At 47.6% G+C, this 15,936-nt stretch overlaps 3 protein-coding genes across 6 annotated transcripts in view; 2 read left to right on the forward strand and 1 right to left on the reverse strand.

Annotated features, from left to right (window-relative positions):
• Positions 1-7,077, forward strand: part of ANKFY1 (ankyrin repeat and FYVE domain containing 1) — a 34,403-nt gene extending 27,326 nt beyond the window's left edge. For both annotated transcript variants that reach the window (XM_042791490.1, XM_042791489.1), the window contains exons 20-25: positions 245-392; positions 635-725; positions 1,053-1,177; positions 1,395-1,541; positions 2,041-2,131; positions 2,886-7,077. In XM_042791490.1, coding sequence (XP_042647424.1) covers positions 245-392; positions 635-725; positions 1,053-1,177; positions 1,395-1,541; positions 2,041-2,131; positions 2,886-3,018 — 735 coding nt within the window. In that variant the 3' untranslated portion in view covers positions 3,019-7,077. The remainder of the gene's footprint in view (positions 1-244; positions 393-634; positions 726-1,052; positions 1,178-1,394; positions 1,542-2,040; positions 2,132-2,885) is intronic.
• An 851-nt stretch (positions 7,078-7,928) lies between these two features.
• Positions 7,929-12,738, reverse strand: LOC104364028 (neuferricin). 2 transcript variants are annotated; one of them, XM_042791851.1, is made up of 4 exons: positions 12,501-12,738; positions 12,241-12,381; positions 11,144-11,330; positions 7,929-9,597 (listed from the first exon to the last, which is right to left on the reverse strand). In XM_042791851.1, the coding sequence occupies exons 1-4, from the start codon at positions 12,730-12,732 to the stop codon at positions 9,384-9,386; spliced, it is 774 nt and encodes a 257-aa protein (XP_042647785.1). In that variant the 5' UTR covers positions 12,733-12,738; the 3' UTR covers positions 7,929-9,383. The 2 variants fall into 2 exon arrangements, with proteins under 2 accessions (XP_042647785.1, XP_042647786.1); XM_042791852.1 differs by lacking the exon at positions 12,241-12,381.
• Positions 12,739-12,901: 163 nt separating this feature from the next.
• Positions 12,902-15,936, forward strand: part of ZZEF1 (zinc finger ZZ-type and EF-hand domain containing 1) — a 61,657-nt gene continuing 58,622 nt past the window's right edge. For both annotated transcript variants that reach the window (XM_042791488.1, XM_032993701.2), the window contains exon 1: positions 12,902-13,369. In XM_042791488.1, coding sequence (XP_042647422.1) covers positions 12,995-13,369 — 375 coding nt within the window. In that variant the 5' untranslated portion in view covers positions 12,902-12,994. The remainder of the gene's footprint in view (positions 13,370-15,936) is intronic.

Below are 15,936 nucleotides of genomic sequence, written 5' to 3' on the forward strand. Positions count from 1 at the left end.
TGATTTGCAGCAATCACTGGGTGGTGTGGCTCACTTTAAAAAAAGAACTTTGCCTTGCCCTTTCTGCAGACGTGAACAGGAGCACAAGTTGCAGCAGCTCAGTAATGATGGCATTTTGTATTGTGCTGGATGCCTAGAAGTATCTCTGTACTGTGGAGTCTTGTGTGCTTCATTCACAGAAATAAGCTGATGGTTAATAGCCTTGAAAAAGTCTTTGAACATATTCCTTCTTGCATCTTGACAGCTGCTTGCAGGTGCCCAGGTGAATGAACTGACTAAGCATCGTCAGACTGCTCTTCACTTAGCAGCCCAGCAAGATTTGCCCACAATTTGTTCAGTCCTTCTGGAGAATGGAGTAGACTTTGCAGCTGTAGATGAAAATGGAAATAATGGTAAGCTGCTAACATTATCCAAGTAGAGGGAAACACTCCAGTAGGTCCGTTAATGATACCTGCTATTGGTACAAATAGCTCACTGAATGGGCTTACTCTTCAAAAGTGAAAAAGAATGGAAGTGGTGGAAGGAGTTTTGGCGAGGGAAGGTGGGGGAAGTGGGAGTGCTCAATTCTATCAGACTGTAATTATTGCTGTCACTAACTACTTCAGATCCTTGAAGTTTCTCTTTTACTTTTCAGCCCTTCATCTGGCAGTGATGCATGGCCGTCTAAACAATATCCGGGTCCTCCTCACAGAGTGCAATGTAGATGCAGAAGCCTTTAATATTAGGTAATTAGTATAGTCTTAACAGACTAAAAGAACCACAGTCTATTTTTAAATATGTGCTGGTATGACTAGATAAAAACCCTAAAGATTTGTCTTGGATTATAGTATTTCTACACTAATTTTACAGTGAAGTGTGCAGAGCACACTATGTCAAAATTGTGTGGAAATTACGTATACCAAGAGGAGGAAGTTAAAGGAGGCAGCTGTGTATGATGTTACTTAGGTGTAGCATTGAAGTCTGAACTGAACTTGAAAAAAAAAAAGGGAGTTGTATGAGTAACTGTAGTAGCAAGCACACTTTGATTAGGATAACAAACTCTTTTTCCCCAGAGGCCAGTCACCAATGCATATTTTGGGACAATATGGGAAAGATAATGCAGCAGCCATCTGTGACCTCTTCTTGGAATGTATGCCAGAATACCCTCTAGACAAACCTGATGCTGAAGGAAACACAGGTAGGTGACACTCAACAGCTATTAAACTTAAAAGTTACACAAGTTGTATTAATGGTCTGTCACTTCTAAAGCTGGACTAATTGGCAGTCGTATGTTAAATACAGTAAGATGCAAACATTACATGGAAACTTAAAAGAACTAAAGATCCTACTCTGGACTGAGTAGAACACAAGACCTACCACTGCAAGCAGGGAAGTATCTGGCTTTTATTTTTCAGTGCTCCTGTTGGCTTACATGAAGGGAAATGCGAACTTGTGTCGTGCAATAGTGAGAGCTGGGGCTCGTCTTGGAGTTAACAATAATCAAGGAGTCAATATCTTCAACTATCAAGTTGCTACAAAACAGCTTCTCTTTAGACTGCTGGGTAAGTACTACTTGCTACAGTTGGAAAGTGTTTTTAACTTATGCTTCTGAGATACTTTGGTGGAGGAAAGAACTGTGGACATCTGATTTAGATTACAGAAATTCCAGAGGGGCTGAACTTCTGAATATTCTACTACTTTAAATGGGGGCTAGAAATACTGATTTTTCTCATAACCAACTGAAAAGCTGCACAATGCAGACCTGTCAAATACTGCTTTTTCTGGAAGGATAGACATGGAGACTCCTGGCTGATGTCATAGCCTAATATAGCCTGAAACCTGGAGACTGCTTTTTAACTTGTGCTGTATGGTTGCTGTGGATAATGTGATGTTGATGAAAGCAGCTATACATTGTCTACGAACAAGATTGCAGCTACTGCAAAAGTAGCTAAATCAATTACACTGGATGCAACCTAAAACTGGAAAAAGCCTCCTTTAATGTTACAGTGTACTCAAGAACTGTCTGAGCTCATATTGCCTTTCCATTTTTCCCTCTAACAGATATGCTGACAAAAGAACCTCCCTGGTGTGATGGCTCCAACTGCTATGAATGCACTGCCAAATTTGGAGTCACGACAAGAAAGCATCACTGGTAATATGACACATCTTGCTGTGCTCTCAAGGAAACAGATTCCTCTTCCAAATGTAGCTAGGCTTGTTCCTTCTGGTGGTTTAGAAAACCTCCATGTTAATTTAGGTGTATCACCAGTAATCCAGCTGAAACATTCCACCCTCTCCTAGATCAGTAACTTGTGGTCTGACTAAAATAATATCTTAAGCAGTTTGTGCACTTAATACTCTGTGTTGTTGGAAATGAGACATCATATCGAAGTTGCGGAGGTGAAATGGGGGATTTGGATGCTGCTTTCAGTGGTGGGGCTGACCTGTTCTGAAACGGGTGATGTTCTGGGCAGGCACTGTCAGCTTAGGTTAAGGGTACTGTTTGTAATGTGCAAATGACCTGAGTTGCTCTTACGTAGACATGAGTTGCCTTTTCTTAACTAGTCTGAACTTCTGCAAGATATGCTGGGTTAGTTGGATGTTAAGCTAAGATTTTTCTCTTAGCCCAGTGTTCCAGAGAAAACTACACATGCATCAGTTGTAGTACAACAAGGTGACGGACTAGTATAGAAGCAATATGTGGTTTTGGCATTAGTGTTCAATTATTACATGAGAGATATCAGAAGATACAAGGAAAAATGCAGCATTTCAATTGCTACTGTACCTTTTTAGTGATACTAAATAAAGATACAAATACTACGTAAAGATCAAGAATATCAAGCCGTAAAACCCTGGTGTTCACTGTGAGTGAATTCACTTTTCTCCCACCCCTCTTATACCAACAGCCGACACTGTGGACGCCTGCTCTGCCATAAGTGCTCAACAAAGGAGATTCCCATCATAAAATTTGATCTGAACAAGCCAGTCCGAGTTTGCAACATCTGCTTTGATGTCCTGACTCTGGGAGGAGTCTCCTAGTATGCTGTGGAAGTAAAGGGATTCCCGGTCAGTGCTCCTGACAGCAGCTCTGCTTACAAGCCCTCTGGATAGGGAAGAGGAGGCCTATACGTGTCTTCTGCAATAGACTGAACTAATTAAGGACCCTGTTACGATATATTCTGGTATAAATGACTTTGTACGACTGTAAATGTATTGGGCTGTGATAGACTTCACTAGGAATTCGAGTGGATCGTTGAAACCAAGTGACAAAAGAATTTAGACCCTCTTCTAGTTGCAGTGGGGTATGGAAGCTAAAATTGTTAGGCTGATGTTTGAATTGACATAAAACAGGTCTGTCCTTGATATGGTGCTTTGCACTGAGCAACTCTATTAAGTCCTGTGGCTTTCAGGCTGCTTAGTAGAGATGGCATTAAGTTTCAGGGTAACCAGGTATCTTTCTTTGCTTTGTCTTAAAGATAAATGTTCCCTTTCTCTAGAGAAGACTTCTTGTGAAGCTAGACTGAGCTGTTGCAACCACTGTTCATTTCAAGAAACTCTTCAAAAATGGGGGTAGTTCTAAGCATAGCTCAAGAATTGTGGCCTTACAACAGAAAGCTTTACAACATCTGATGCAAAGCAGTCAGAATTGCAGACCCACATCTTGATACCTCCTCAGTAAACATCTCATTAGCTTTGGCATGTTCAAGAGAAGTGCAAGATGGTTTTAGCCAGTAAATACTCTTGCTCGTACTTGCTAGAGCTGTCAAAGTCTACTTTGTTGCACTTTCATATTTACATTGCTAGTCCTTCCAATTCATGAAACTTGTGTAAATGAACATAAGTGTGCTGCAAGGCCTAAGCATGTGCTAAATGGAGAAACACTAAAACTGGTTAAGTAGTCGAACTTGCAATACAGCAATAAATGCTGAAGTGCATTATGAATCCCATGAGGGAGAGTAGCACTTTCCTTTGGTTTAAAGACCCTGGTTAACTGCTGCAGGAGAGCCAGTAATCCTACCAGTGTAGAATGTGCTGCACCTCTAGACATTAAGCTTGGGTCCGTTTTCAGCAGGATTGCTGGTGAGCGGGAGTGTATTTGGAAGCTTCCTGTTAACATTAAGCCTCTGGCCTCGAAGGAAGGATTCTGAACTGGCAGTGCGGTACCAGGCATTTGGATTAAGCTGTGTTTTAATCCAGGCTGGTCGCGCTCTCTTAAACATGCTGAATCTTTAAAAATCCAACACCACATTGTCTAGGTAAACAAGAAAGTACTTTGCTGATAGATGAGGGTATGATTTGGTGGGCAAAGGCTTCAGTCAGGAAAAAAATGTGTACTTAAGCAAAACTACATGCCATGTTAAGACTGTTTTCGTCCCAAGTGATGAACCTAGTTTAGAATCAACTCAGCATTCCTCATCTCCACTCCAGGAACTGGTGTGCATTTACTTAATGACTGTTATCTCCAGTGTACAATATGGACAAGTTGGTGACACGCTGCCCTGCTTGGAATAGTGACTTGTCAGTCTTAGAGTAAGGTGAGATGATAAACCAGACTGCTGCTTTTATGGGAAACTTGCCTGAGGTTTTTTCTCAGACTTGTACAAGAAAAGGATGGGAGAGGGTGTAATTGTTGACATTTGCACGATGAATTTCACATTGAGTCTCACTTGATCTGCACTTTGATCTTCCAATATGCATCTATTATAGCTGGAATCTCACCCTTGTAACACTAGAGAAGAATGATAATACAGATTTCCCTCAATGTTTAATGTCTGCTGCTGTCATGTTCCAACAGAATGCCCTGGGTAGCACAACTGGTCTCTCTAACAGTTACCAATACAAATGGTGCATCTCTGGCAAAATATTATAGGTGAATGAGGTGGAAAATAATGGCATCTGCAGCATTTAACTGCAAGTTACAGTTTGGGTTTTTGAGTGAAATAGATGATGGAAAACATTGTACTTCCAGTCCATTGCTTTCGGATGTTTCAGAATATCACTGGTTGCAAGTCTCAAGCAGCGAAAGGTAACAATGGAGAGAGAGTGCATTTGGTGAGAGAAGGTTTCATGATAGTGTATCCTGTAACATGTTGACTTCCTTCTTGGTTTGGAGCTGCAGAGCTGTGGAGTGATAAGTGTGTGCTCAGAATACTGAAGGTGGTGGTAGTGTCCTTCCAAGGCCACAGCCAGTGGACTTCAACTTAATTGGAAATCTGCACCATGTAATCACTAAAGCATTTAAATATCACTTTTTCAGTGACTTCTCTGGAAGGGGCCAAGGGAACAGGAGCTCAGTTCTAACAGAATCAGCAACTTTTTAAATGATGGAAAATGTAGACCTTGTGAAAATTCAGCTTAACTGAATGGCAAGTTTAAGGCTGGCTAGTTGCTGTTTTTAAAAGTAGAATATTAATTATAACTGTCTGAAGCTCTGGGGAGAATCTGGGAAACCATATGTAATGCTCCTAGTTTGTTGTTTTCAGCCAATACTGTACCAGCTTTCTTACTGAAGTCTGAAAGGAAGGTTATTGATAAACTATTGTATGGCCTGAAGCATTCATTAAATTTAAAGCAACTAAATTCAGCAAATCTGATCATTTTAAAGTGCCTTTGAGATAGTTTCCTTCCAGCCAACTAGTTCTAAATAGCTTTCTGCCAGAGCTCAAGGAGAAAGGCTCACACCTTGAACCAAAACCCGAGTTCTCTTCTAGCTCAACTGAAGAGGTTGACCCCAGGGAACAGCTGGTGGGGCTCAACCCCTTACGCACTCTGCCTAGTATTGGTCTGAACTCTCAGACCCCTGAGATTTTTGGGGGGAGTTTTGCTGGCACTGCTCCACTGCAGGGTACAACTGTGAATGGAGGCACTTGGTAACATAGTGGTGGTCAACACATTTCTAACTCCATAAACAACTACTCTTCCTTTTTGTAGCATATTACAGTTGTGACCAAAAACCCCACCCTCCTTACCCCTGCTGTCTTCAAGTGGTATCTATTAACTTGAAATGCAAGTCTGCCAAGCATTGTACAGAAGGGTAAATGGAAACCAAACTTCTGTCCCTGGGAAGCGGTGCTGTCAAACCAGGCGTCAGGCACTTCAGCAGGGCAGCGCGGGAAGTCTGTGGTGGTTCATACTGTAGCTTTTTGTTCGGAGCCTGGATTCCTTCTGGTTGCAGTCATCCAGCACTCTTACACAAGCACAAAATGTGGTCTGGCTTAAGTTTTAATCTGTGGATCTGAAAAAGGTGTAGTCACTGTTTCACACCACTAAGCGGAGTGAGAAGGTCAGTGTTGAAGGTACTACCAGAGCATCGCCAGTTGCCGGCTGAAAGCTGACAGATGCCTTAATGACTTCCTGTGCTGGAGAGCAACTGCTTGTACAACTTCTCACCTAGTGCTTATAAATTAACATGTAACAATACGGGAGGCCAAGGCTGGACTTTTTGTAGATCAAATGTTAATAGGTAAGCCCTCTTTTTCCTGTAACCGGTAGAGTTGGGTTCTGCCGCAAACTCATCTCTAGAAGAATCAAAGCTTGTATGAGTGACAAAAATAACTGAACCTTCTAATACCCTCTGTGAAATAGAAAAGGAAGTCTTAGAACAATGGCATTTTATCTGCAATGTTTGTCTGGAGTCATTGTAAAAATGTATTTTTCCAATATGCATTACTTCGTTGTGTAATGATTCTACTTGTAATAAAATGCATACCTAGCTAATGCACTGTGAGGTGGAAACCTTGTTAAGAAAGTATGTTTACCTGTAGGCACAGCTGCCCCTCTGGAAGCTATCCTTTACAAGCCACAAGGAAAACGGGCTATAGCATTCAGCTGGGCATGACAACTTTGTTCTTCTGTAATTATTCCAGGTATCCATTTTAACATCGTGGAACTGCTACAACTGTTCCTTTGGCTGACAAGGTCTGGTGTTCTAGTTCATACCCTATAGTCATCTTGAACGCCTTATCCTAGACTTACCTGTGATCATTCTTAGGAAACAATCCTAACTTCCTCCAGGCCAGAGCTGGTTCACGGACTAAATCAGTTCTCAGCTCAGATGCATTAGTCTTTTAATAATAAAAAACTTAAAGTATGGATGAATGGTGAGCTTTATTAGAGCCCTGTCTATCTATCGCTATTTTCTTCCCACCCTTTTTTACCATGGGAGAATGTAGCTGACCTTTTGAATTAGAGTAGAAACAAGATAGTCTTGGAGCACTTCAGGTCAGTGAGGGAGTCTCCTTGTTTGCTTTAATAGATGACTTATTCCTCATGGAAGACAAACTTCCCCCCACACTAAATTGAAGAATAAACTGAATTGGTTTTCAACCCACTTTACCTTAAAGCAGTACAATCCCCTCTTGCCTTTCTGCAGTAGCTTCTTTGATTTGTGTTGCTCTTAAGCTGAAAACCCTCCCCTCAGCCTTTCAGCACTACTTGCAGAGTACTCGAGCATTACAAAGATTAAACTTGCCTAGATGTTCCCCAGCTGACAGATCTTCACTCGCACTCCAACTTGTGACACTGACTACTTCTTACAGTATTTAATAATCTGAAATTTGATGCACCTTTTAGAGATGGTTTGATCTCTAAATCCAACTTCATGTTAAAGAAGACATGTCCAACAGTGAATTATATGCTGATACTTACGCTGCCCATTAATGTGTGGAGATAAACTGCTGCTTTGCAGCTCTTGCCTGCAGATTTTACGCAGCATTATTTTAAGGACTGTTAATGTATAGTTCACTCCAATCCCAAAGCTGGCACCAGCTCAGGGCTGAGTTTCAGTTCTAGAAGAGTGAGTGGGGATTTAACACTCTGTGGGGCTCTACTGCCCCGTGGCTACACCTACAACCTCCACTGAGGACCACTAAGAGCTGGTACATCTGCCTTAAAGTGTCTTGCAGAACTTCAAGATGAAGAAAAGACAGAAGCAAGTGGAAAAAAAAAAATCCAACACACAAACCCTGGAACATTTATTTCAACAACCATGTACCTGTTAAATTGCTGTGTAGCTCTGGTCCATGGCACCTGTAGCCTCATCCAACCCTCCCAGCTGAAAAGTGCTGTACTACATCCTACTGCTGCCGCAAGGAAGTAATTACTCTCGCTTTGGAGCAATGCTTCCAGGCTTCCAGTAATCTTACTAGTTACTAACTGATGACTTGCATCTGTGGGACATTCTTTAGAGGTTGCAGTAGCTCAAAACTAACTCAAAACTGATGGCAGCTGCCCTAAGGAAAAGAACTGAACACAGCACGGCGCTGGGCCACTGCTGGATGCTGCGTAAGGGGGGTGCTGCTCTCAAGGCTGCGGCGGCACCAGAAGCTGATCCTAATGAGATTCTAGGTAAAACAGCAACTGCTTCCCTGCAGCCTGGTGTTCCTAGCACCTAGGCCCTACACCAGCATTCCCTTGTCCTTTTCAGCCCCACACAGAAATGGCAATGACTCTTAGGAGTCGCTCGTAGTGCTGAATGTTACCAGCTGCAAAAAAAATAGGTACGGAATTTAAGGGAGCTGGGTGTTATGAGGGTACGTCCAGCCTGAGAGCGTGTGTCCTCAGATGGGAGGAGGTCACAGGCCAGAATGGAAATGGCAGCTTACATCAGGGTGGTTGTGTCGTTTTTGTTAGTGTCTATTTAAAACCAGCAATTCCTAACCCGAGCAGTTTGACAGCAGTGAATCAGAGGACCGGGATGGTGAGGTTAATATGAAACAACGACTGTCACAGGTGGTTTCCACTATCTGCTTTGCACAGTATCTAATACAAACACGGCGTGAGGAAATACAGTTATGACCTTTGCCTTCTGTACGCTAAGATTTTGATAAAGCTTGTGTTTAACTAAACTGCACAAGTTCCTAGATACTATGTACCTTAATTGTAGGAGAAATTCAGGCTTCTCCCTGCTACCTTTAGACTCTCTGGGGTCAATCAGGTGACGGGGAAGGGGTATTAGTGCGATAGGCAGAGTTCTGGCAACCGGAGGGCTCTGCATAAACTGAGGTCGGTGATGCTGCAGCAGTTCTTGTGCTCACCACCTCGCTGCCTGAAACACAACACGTCGCACCTGCCGCCGTGCACACAAACAGCTATTTCCCAACTGCGCAAGAAATCAGTTTTTACATATAATTCAGGCCATGCATCTTACAGTTTGTTGCCAGATGTAAAAATATCGCGGTTCAGCCACCGACTCGGTTAAAGCGTTTCCTCTTTCTCTCAGCTCCACGCGTTAAAAGAGAGTCACAAATACTGAGAGTCAAAGAGAGCCAAAAGAGGTAAAAGAGAGTCAAAAATTGTTACTGCTCCCTTCGCACAGACAGACGGAAGGGAACGGAGCCGGCGCTGCAACCGCCCACCCGCCGCGCCGCGGGCCCCCCCGCCCCGCGCGGAGCCAGCGCCCGGGGTCACAGCGCCAGGACGCACTGCTGGGCCAGGGGATGGCAGCCGTCGTACTCCTCCAGCTGCGGGTGATCCAGATCCCCTCTGTCGCCGTGCTCCGCGGGCTCCGGCTGGCCCCACGGGGGGCCCGTGGTCCTCACGCACACGCAGTGACTCCCCCTCGAGCCGGGCTGGTACAGCTTCCGAGGGACCCCGGCCCAGTCTCTGGGCACTCCTCCGCTACAAATGGAAAATTAAAACAAAGTGCGATTCAAACCCGGGAAAATGCTTCCAGTGAATTGAGAACCATTAGTTAAAAGACAAGACAATCTGCGAGAGTTAGAACTAACGACACTCACTGAGGTTGACTTTGGTCCCAGCAGCCAACATCCCACAGCTTTCTGATACCTTTTTGTTTGGCTGTGCTTCAGAAACCCATGGCCTGAGCCTGGTTTCATCAGCGCTGCTATATCCTCTCACCCTTCTGGGAGCAACCTGCTTCTGCTTCCCGCGTTTCTATTGCTGGAAAAGGAATCGGAGCCTTATGCAGTGCAGCGTGTCTAATGGCAAAAGGCCTCTTTTGGAGGTAGCTAATTGCTCACAGATAACCACACGCCGCCTTCTGTTCCGTGACTGAACACAATGATTTTGAGAACTAGGGCAAAAGAAAAAAAAAAAAGTCTCAATTACTTCCGCAACTACTTCTTAGTGTCTCTTTATGGGCCAAATCCTGCCTGTTCCCCTAACTACTGCATCTTTTAAGCCTCTAAAGTCTTACACAAGAGATTTACAACACCCAGTCCCGAGGCTGCACCCAAGCACATTCACACGTAGAAGTGGATCCCCCAGTGCTACTCATGTACCAAAATGAAGACTAAGCATTTTGCAGTGTGGTCTGTGAAATGATTTAATCTTAAAACAAAATAGTTCCTAAACTGAGAGAGGAATAAAACTAAGTAGGCCAAGTAGAAAATGACTATTCAGAGCTCAACCTCATTTTTATGCGGTTTTAAGTAAAAACTGCCTGTGAGGCAGGCTGCGAAACTGTCTGAAAAAAATCCAGCTAATCCTTTCATTCCTGATAGGTGAGAAAACCTGCTCAAATGCAGATGGTCCTAGTGGCATTTCTGTCCTATTTTCCTCAGAACAGAAGGATCACGTGCACCTGTGGCAAATTCTGAAACCTGATTTTGATTCCAGTGTGACAGAAGAGTTTTTGCCTCTGAAATAAAATTCCTAAAAGTATCGGTGATCAGGATGGAACTTTATTTTCCTTTCACTCGCTCAGCAGGTCAGTGAGCGGAGCTCCCTTCCGCTACCTCGCACCGGAGGACGTTTTTGCTAGCCCAACCTGCACCTCTGTGCAACTCCAGACCGGGTGGTGGCTACCGGCAGTTCCTGTACCGGCAGAGAAAAATCTAGTGACTGCGATTCACACAGCAGCAGCGGCTCAACCTGGCGCAGGGGGAGCGGCACCGCTGCTCCTTGCAAGTTGGCTCTGCCTCTGCCAGAGCGCAGAGCCTGAGGAACGCGGGGCGGGGAAGGGACCGAGCGCGGCGCATCCCAGCCACGCCAGCGCTCGGCACATTCCCACCAACCTTCGCCCTTCTGCGGAGAAGCCAGCAGCCCTCACCTACAGAGCAGGGAGCGCGGAGGCTGCGGGAGCCGGGACACCTTCCTACACCCCCCCTGCTAGGAAAGGCAGTGACAAAGCTCAGGGCATCCAAAGGGCAGAAATGCTCTGCTACAGAGGGTCCAAATACGGTGGTGGGGAGGCAGAATTTACCTCTGTTTGGAGCACCAGAATCGGCTGCCCTTAGCAGAGCTCCATTCAGAGTTGCAGGGTGGAAACTGCTGCTTCCTCTGCTCACTTTCTTCTTGGAATTTCAGCGCTTCTTCAATCGCAGCCTCAGCCTGCCTTAAGGCTTCTGTCGGGGCCCCGTTTTCATCATAGAATCTGCCCACCAGCTTCCCTGGGAGAGAAAATCAGTTAAGACCACAGTGTTTCCAGGCAAGGAAAATGAATAGTTCCTGTTATTTGTTTTTGGTTGTTTTTTTTTTTTTTTTTTTAAATTTGTTATCTAAAGACAGAAAAAAGGAGGATCTCACCATGGCCCAATTTTAAAGCGGAACTGAGCTTGCATCCCTTCCATTCTTGGCTCATACATCAATGTGCCCATATTAATAAATCCACGCAGGACAAGCTTAGACACGGACTGGTTAAAGATCAAAAATTCAATGCCACTTTAGGGTGCAGAACCCAGAAGCCGTTGCCACTCAGGCACCTCACTCCCCAAAACAGTTTCCTTGCACTGCTGGCTCCGACAGTCTCCAGAGCCCCGCTAATTCCAGTACCTGCGGCACTGGCTCCTCGCCTCTTGCTCAGCAGAGATGAAGAAAAGCAGGGCAGGGAGCTGCAGCTGACAGCCCGGGGCTGGAAAAACTGTTCAGCTTCGCCTTAGGGGCAAGCAGCCCTCGAGCGGGTCTGGCTGAGCAGCAGCTCCGGGGGATCGCCCAGCGGTGCCGGTCCCCCCACCAGCGACACCGGCTCTCCCCACGGCCGATGTCCTGTAGCTAAAACCCGGCGCTGCGCCCCCCCCCCCCCCAGCCCCCCCACAGCCTCCCCCCGCCGTGCTGCACCCCCCTCCCCTCGCCCACGCCGGCCAGGACCCACCTACCCACGGCCAGGACCCACCTACCCACGGCCAGGACCACCTACCCACGGCCAGTACCCACCTACCCACGGCCAGGACCACCTACCCACGGCCAGGACCCACCTACCCACGGCCAGTACCCACCTACCCACGGCCAGGACCACCTACCCACGGCCAGGACCACCTACCCACGGCCAGTACCCACCTACCCACGGCCAGGACCACCTACCCACGGGCTCGTAGTTGTGGCCGTAGAAGGAGAGCCAGCTCTGGATGGCGAGCAGCTCGCCGGGCGACAGCGCCGAGACATCGTCCACCAGCCCCGCGTGGGTGAAGTCCCCGGTGGCAAACGCGCGGGTGGCATCTCTCCCTGCGGGGCGGGCAGGCGGTGAGCCCCCTCCCGCCACGCCGCGACAGCCCCGCCGAGCCCCTCCCTGGGAGGCACGGAGCTCCCCCCGACACCCCCCCCCCCCGCCCCACCGGAGCTACCTGCGAGGCCGCTGTAGGCACCGCCGGGGCCGTAGTGCCCGCGGCCGCGCTGCACATCGAAGACACGGCCCAGCACGGCCAGATAGAGACCGGGGTCACCGGGCGCCCCGCGGTACCGGGCCAGCTCGGCGGCGCTCAGCAGGCGGCCGCGGGACTCGAACCCGCGGCCCACCAGCCAGGCCGCCCCCAGCCCCAGCAGCGCCGCCGCCGCCGCCGCCGCGCCCCGCCGCATGGGGCCGCCCCGCCCGCCCCGCCCCGGCCCCTCTTCGCGACACTTTCCTCGCCGCACGGCGGCGCGGCTGACGGCAGTGTGGCCGCTGCTCCGCCGCTGGGGAGAGAGGGAGGGACGGCAACGCGCGACCGTTCGCCCGGCGCCGCTTTACGGCGGGTGTCGCTTGGCGGCAGTGTGGCGCGGCCGCCGCCGGCCCGGGGCTGACAGCAGCGGCGGGGCCGGGAGCTGCTGACTCAGCGGCGGAGCGAGAAGGGAGACGCTCATGGGGACGGCGGCGAGCCACAGCAGCGAGGAGGAGGAGGAGGGCGCCGAGGAAGGCATGGAGGGGGCGGCCGCCGCCGCCGCCGCCGCGCCTCAGCCCGGCGCTCCCGCCTCGCCCGGCGCCGCCGCCAGCCCGGCGCCGCCGCTGCCCCCCGCCGAGGTGCTGCTGGAGCAGGGCCGGCTGCGGGAGGCCACGGCGAGGCTGCGGGAGGCGGCGCTGCCCGAGTCGCTGGTGTCGCGGCACCACAGCACGCTGGTGCGCTGGCTGGAGGAGCGGCTCAGCCGCGGCGACGAGGCCGTCAGCCTGGAGCAGTTCTGCGAGGTGCTGGAGAGCGTCTCCCGCCTGGCAGCCGGCTCCCGCGGCGAGAGCGAGGAGGTGAGGGGGCGGCCGGCGGGCCCGGGCCTCGGCCCGGGCAGGGGGGGAAGCGGAGCGGCGGGGGGGGGACCCGGGGAGCCGCCCCCCCCCAGCCCCGGGGGCAGCGGAGCGGCGACTGGGGCCAGGCCGGGGCGGAGGGTGCTGCCGCAAGGTTGAAAAAGCGGCTCCTGCCGCCGGTGGGCAGGCTGGCAGCTTGCGTGTTTTTATTTTTACAACTCACGCCTGTTTTCGGCAGCCGCTCTTGAGCAGAACGGTTACTTGCAGCGCTGTCTCTGCCGTTGCTACCGCTGCTGCAGCTGCTGGTAGCACAGGCAGGAAGTTCTGTGCAAGTAATTCCTCTGGGATTCTCCTTGGTGGTGTCGGCAACTCGGAGTTTACCAGACTTAATTTTAGTATTGCTTTTCACAGTCGGCAGTGAAGCGGTCAAGTATCTCGTTACTTATCGTAAAGTAAGAGCTTTGGAAAACTTGTGAGAAAGTGGTGTAGCAGAGTTCCCCCTCCGCAGGCAAAAGGTCTTAAGAGTAAGGTTTTAGTGGTAGAAGAGAGTGCCGCTTCCTTCCTGCTGTGGGAAGGGTTGTGGAGAACTTAACATCTAGAACATTTAAGCTTTAGCTTTCCTCTCTAGCTAGCGTTTAAAATGCAGTAGAATACCCTGTTGGGAATTTCACACTCAGTTGAGAAAGTAGTTGTGTCTGAATTTCTTACTGCATGCAGTTCCCGATTCTCACCAGTAACTTCCTTCTCCCTTTGTATCGCTCCTAAGTAGTAGAATAACTTGGTAGGCTCTTAAATGGCACATGCGCTCCTTGAAATCCGTGCTGACATATTAACAAGACTACTGGAAACCGGGAATTGATTAATTTTATTGTACAGATAGGTGTGTTTGTACCAGACTGTTTTAAGTAGCTTGCTAAAATGCGGCCTCCATTTCCAGTTCCTTTACAAGAGCCAATAAAGAAAAGCTCTTCATTTGTACCGACAGTAAGAGTGAAATTTGTGTATCAGGGTTCTTTCTGTTTACACAAACAACTGAGCTTTGTGGGCTGCAGAAATATGTTGAGGATTGTCTGTATCGCACATCTTCCTCTGCATGAAGAATATGGGGGTTTGTTTTGGGTTTGGTTTTTTTTTTTTTATCCTCCTCTCCAGAGTGGGGAAAAAACTTGTCAAAGGATTTATCAGGGTATGGCAATGTGGTCACACCTAGCATATCCCAGGAAGTCGAAACATTGGGAGCTGTGTGGAAAACCTTGATGTCATTGTTTCTGTAACTGGTACTAGCTTATGGGCTGTAGTACTTTAGATTTCCAGGATGTATTTTACACCGCTGAGAAGTTAGTTTGTGGGTGGCAGGTCAATAGGTTTCACTTTTTAATGTTTGTAAAATCCTGTCTGGCATAGAGTGTTTTGATCTGACCATTAAGTTTTTCTATTCTCAGGGTGGGGCTTGTGAACACATATTTTGAATGCTTTATTGGCAAAATGAACCTCTGTTTAAATGCAAAATCAGTTTTCTAGATAAACTGAACCCGTGAATCCTTTTTTATTCATTAGTACTTCAGCAGCTATCCTGTGATGTATCCAACTTCCGCCTGAAACATCAGTGCTGCAGCTCTACTGAGAGCACAGGATGAAATGCAGAGTTTTCCCAAGTCACACTTCAGATATTCTGTCACGCTGTCCAACTCCTGAGCTCTCTGTGAGACGAGGGGTGATTTTTCCATGCTCTGCATTTCCTAGCGATCGCCTTAGCCATCATTTCCCAGGAAATATGTGTCTTTTATGTTTCTTCACGTGCAAGGTTGAACTGGGTAGGAAGTTCATGCTGTTATTTAGGAGCAGAATGCAGCTGGGTTGTGGTAAAGCTGCTACTGCACTTGTATCATGTTCCCCCAGTCATGAACACAAATCAAAAGCTCAGAGTACAGGTTTGTGTACTGATTTTTTTTTTTTTTCTTTGATTGCTTATACCCCCATTGCACAGGGCACCTTGTCTGAGCAGTGGAAATTGGTTTTGTGTCAAATACAGAGTTTAAGTTATACTGAACAGTTAAAAAAATTACTTTAGGGTGCTAGGGTCAATACACTCTCCTGGGATCATAGGAAGAGTTTGAAAATAAAATAACAAAATACTGCATTAAGATGCAAAGAAAAGCATATGTGTGGTAATCTCTCTTTACATGAAAGTATAAGAAATTGTTTTAAAATAGCTATCAGCAGAGCCAGCCTTATCGTCTTGCATGTGGTTTGTTTTCGCTAGTAACATCACAAAACTTGCTTGCTTGTTCACTTTGTATTTTAGTAATTGCACGCCTTGACTTCAGATGTGAGGAGAAAAAGTCACAGTAGCAAGAATGACGTGGTGCGAAACTGCACATTGTATTGTTTTGACAGCTGTGTTATGTTTGTTAAAATTAATTCCCTCAGTATTGTCATCCTCAAGCAAAGGTCTTTGGGTTTTTTTTGTTTTTTTTTTTTTTTTTTTTTGCTTTGGGATCTAGCTGATGCCCAGCATCAGTCATCTGTACTGGCTGTGGTACCTCTGGGTGCCCAGTGCCGGTCCCTTT

This window comes from Tyto alba, unplaced genomic scaffold (assembly GCF_018691265.1).
Source record: "Tyto alba isolate M040663 unplaced genomic scaffold, T.alba_DEE_v4.0 Super-Scaffold_19, whole genome shotgun sequence".
Taxonomy (NCBI): domain Eukaryota; kingdom Metazoa; phylum Chordata; class Aves; order Strigiformes; family Tytonidae; genus Tyto; species Tyto alba.

Bases quoted from the DNA above. Each gene is read 5' to 3' on its own strand.
- LOC104364028 (XM_042791851.1), bottom strand. From the start codon at position 12,732: ATGCGGCGGGGCGCGGCGGCGGCGGCGGCGGCGCTGCTGGGGCTGGGG. The intron at 11,331-12,240 runs GTAGGTGGTCCT...TTTCTCTCCCAG, and splicing joins CCACAACTACGAGCCCGTGG to GGAAGCTGGTGGGCAGATTC. The intron at 9,598-11,143 runs GTAAATTCTGCC...TTCCATTTGTAG, and splicing joins TTCTGGTGCTCCAAACAGAG to CGGAGGAGTGCCCAGAGACT.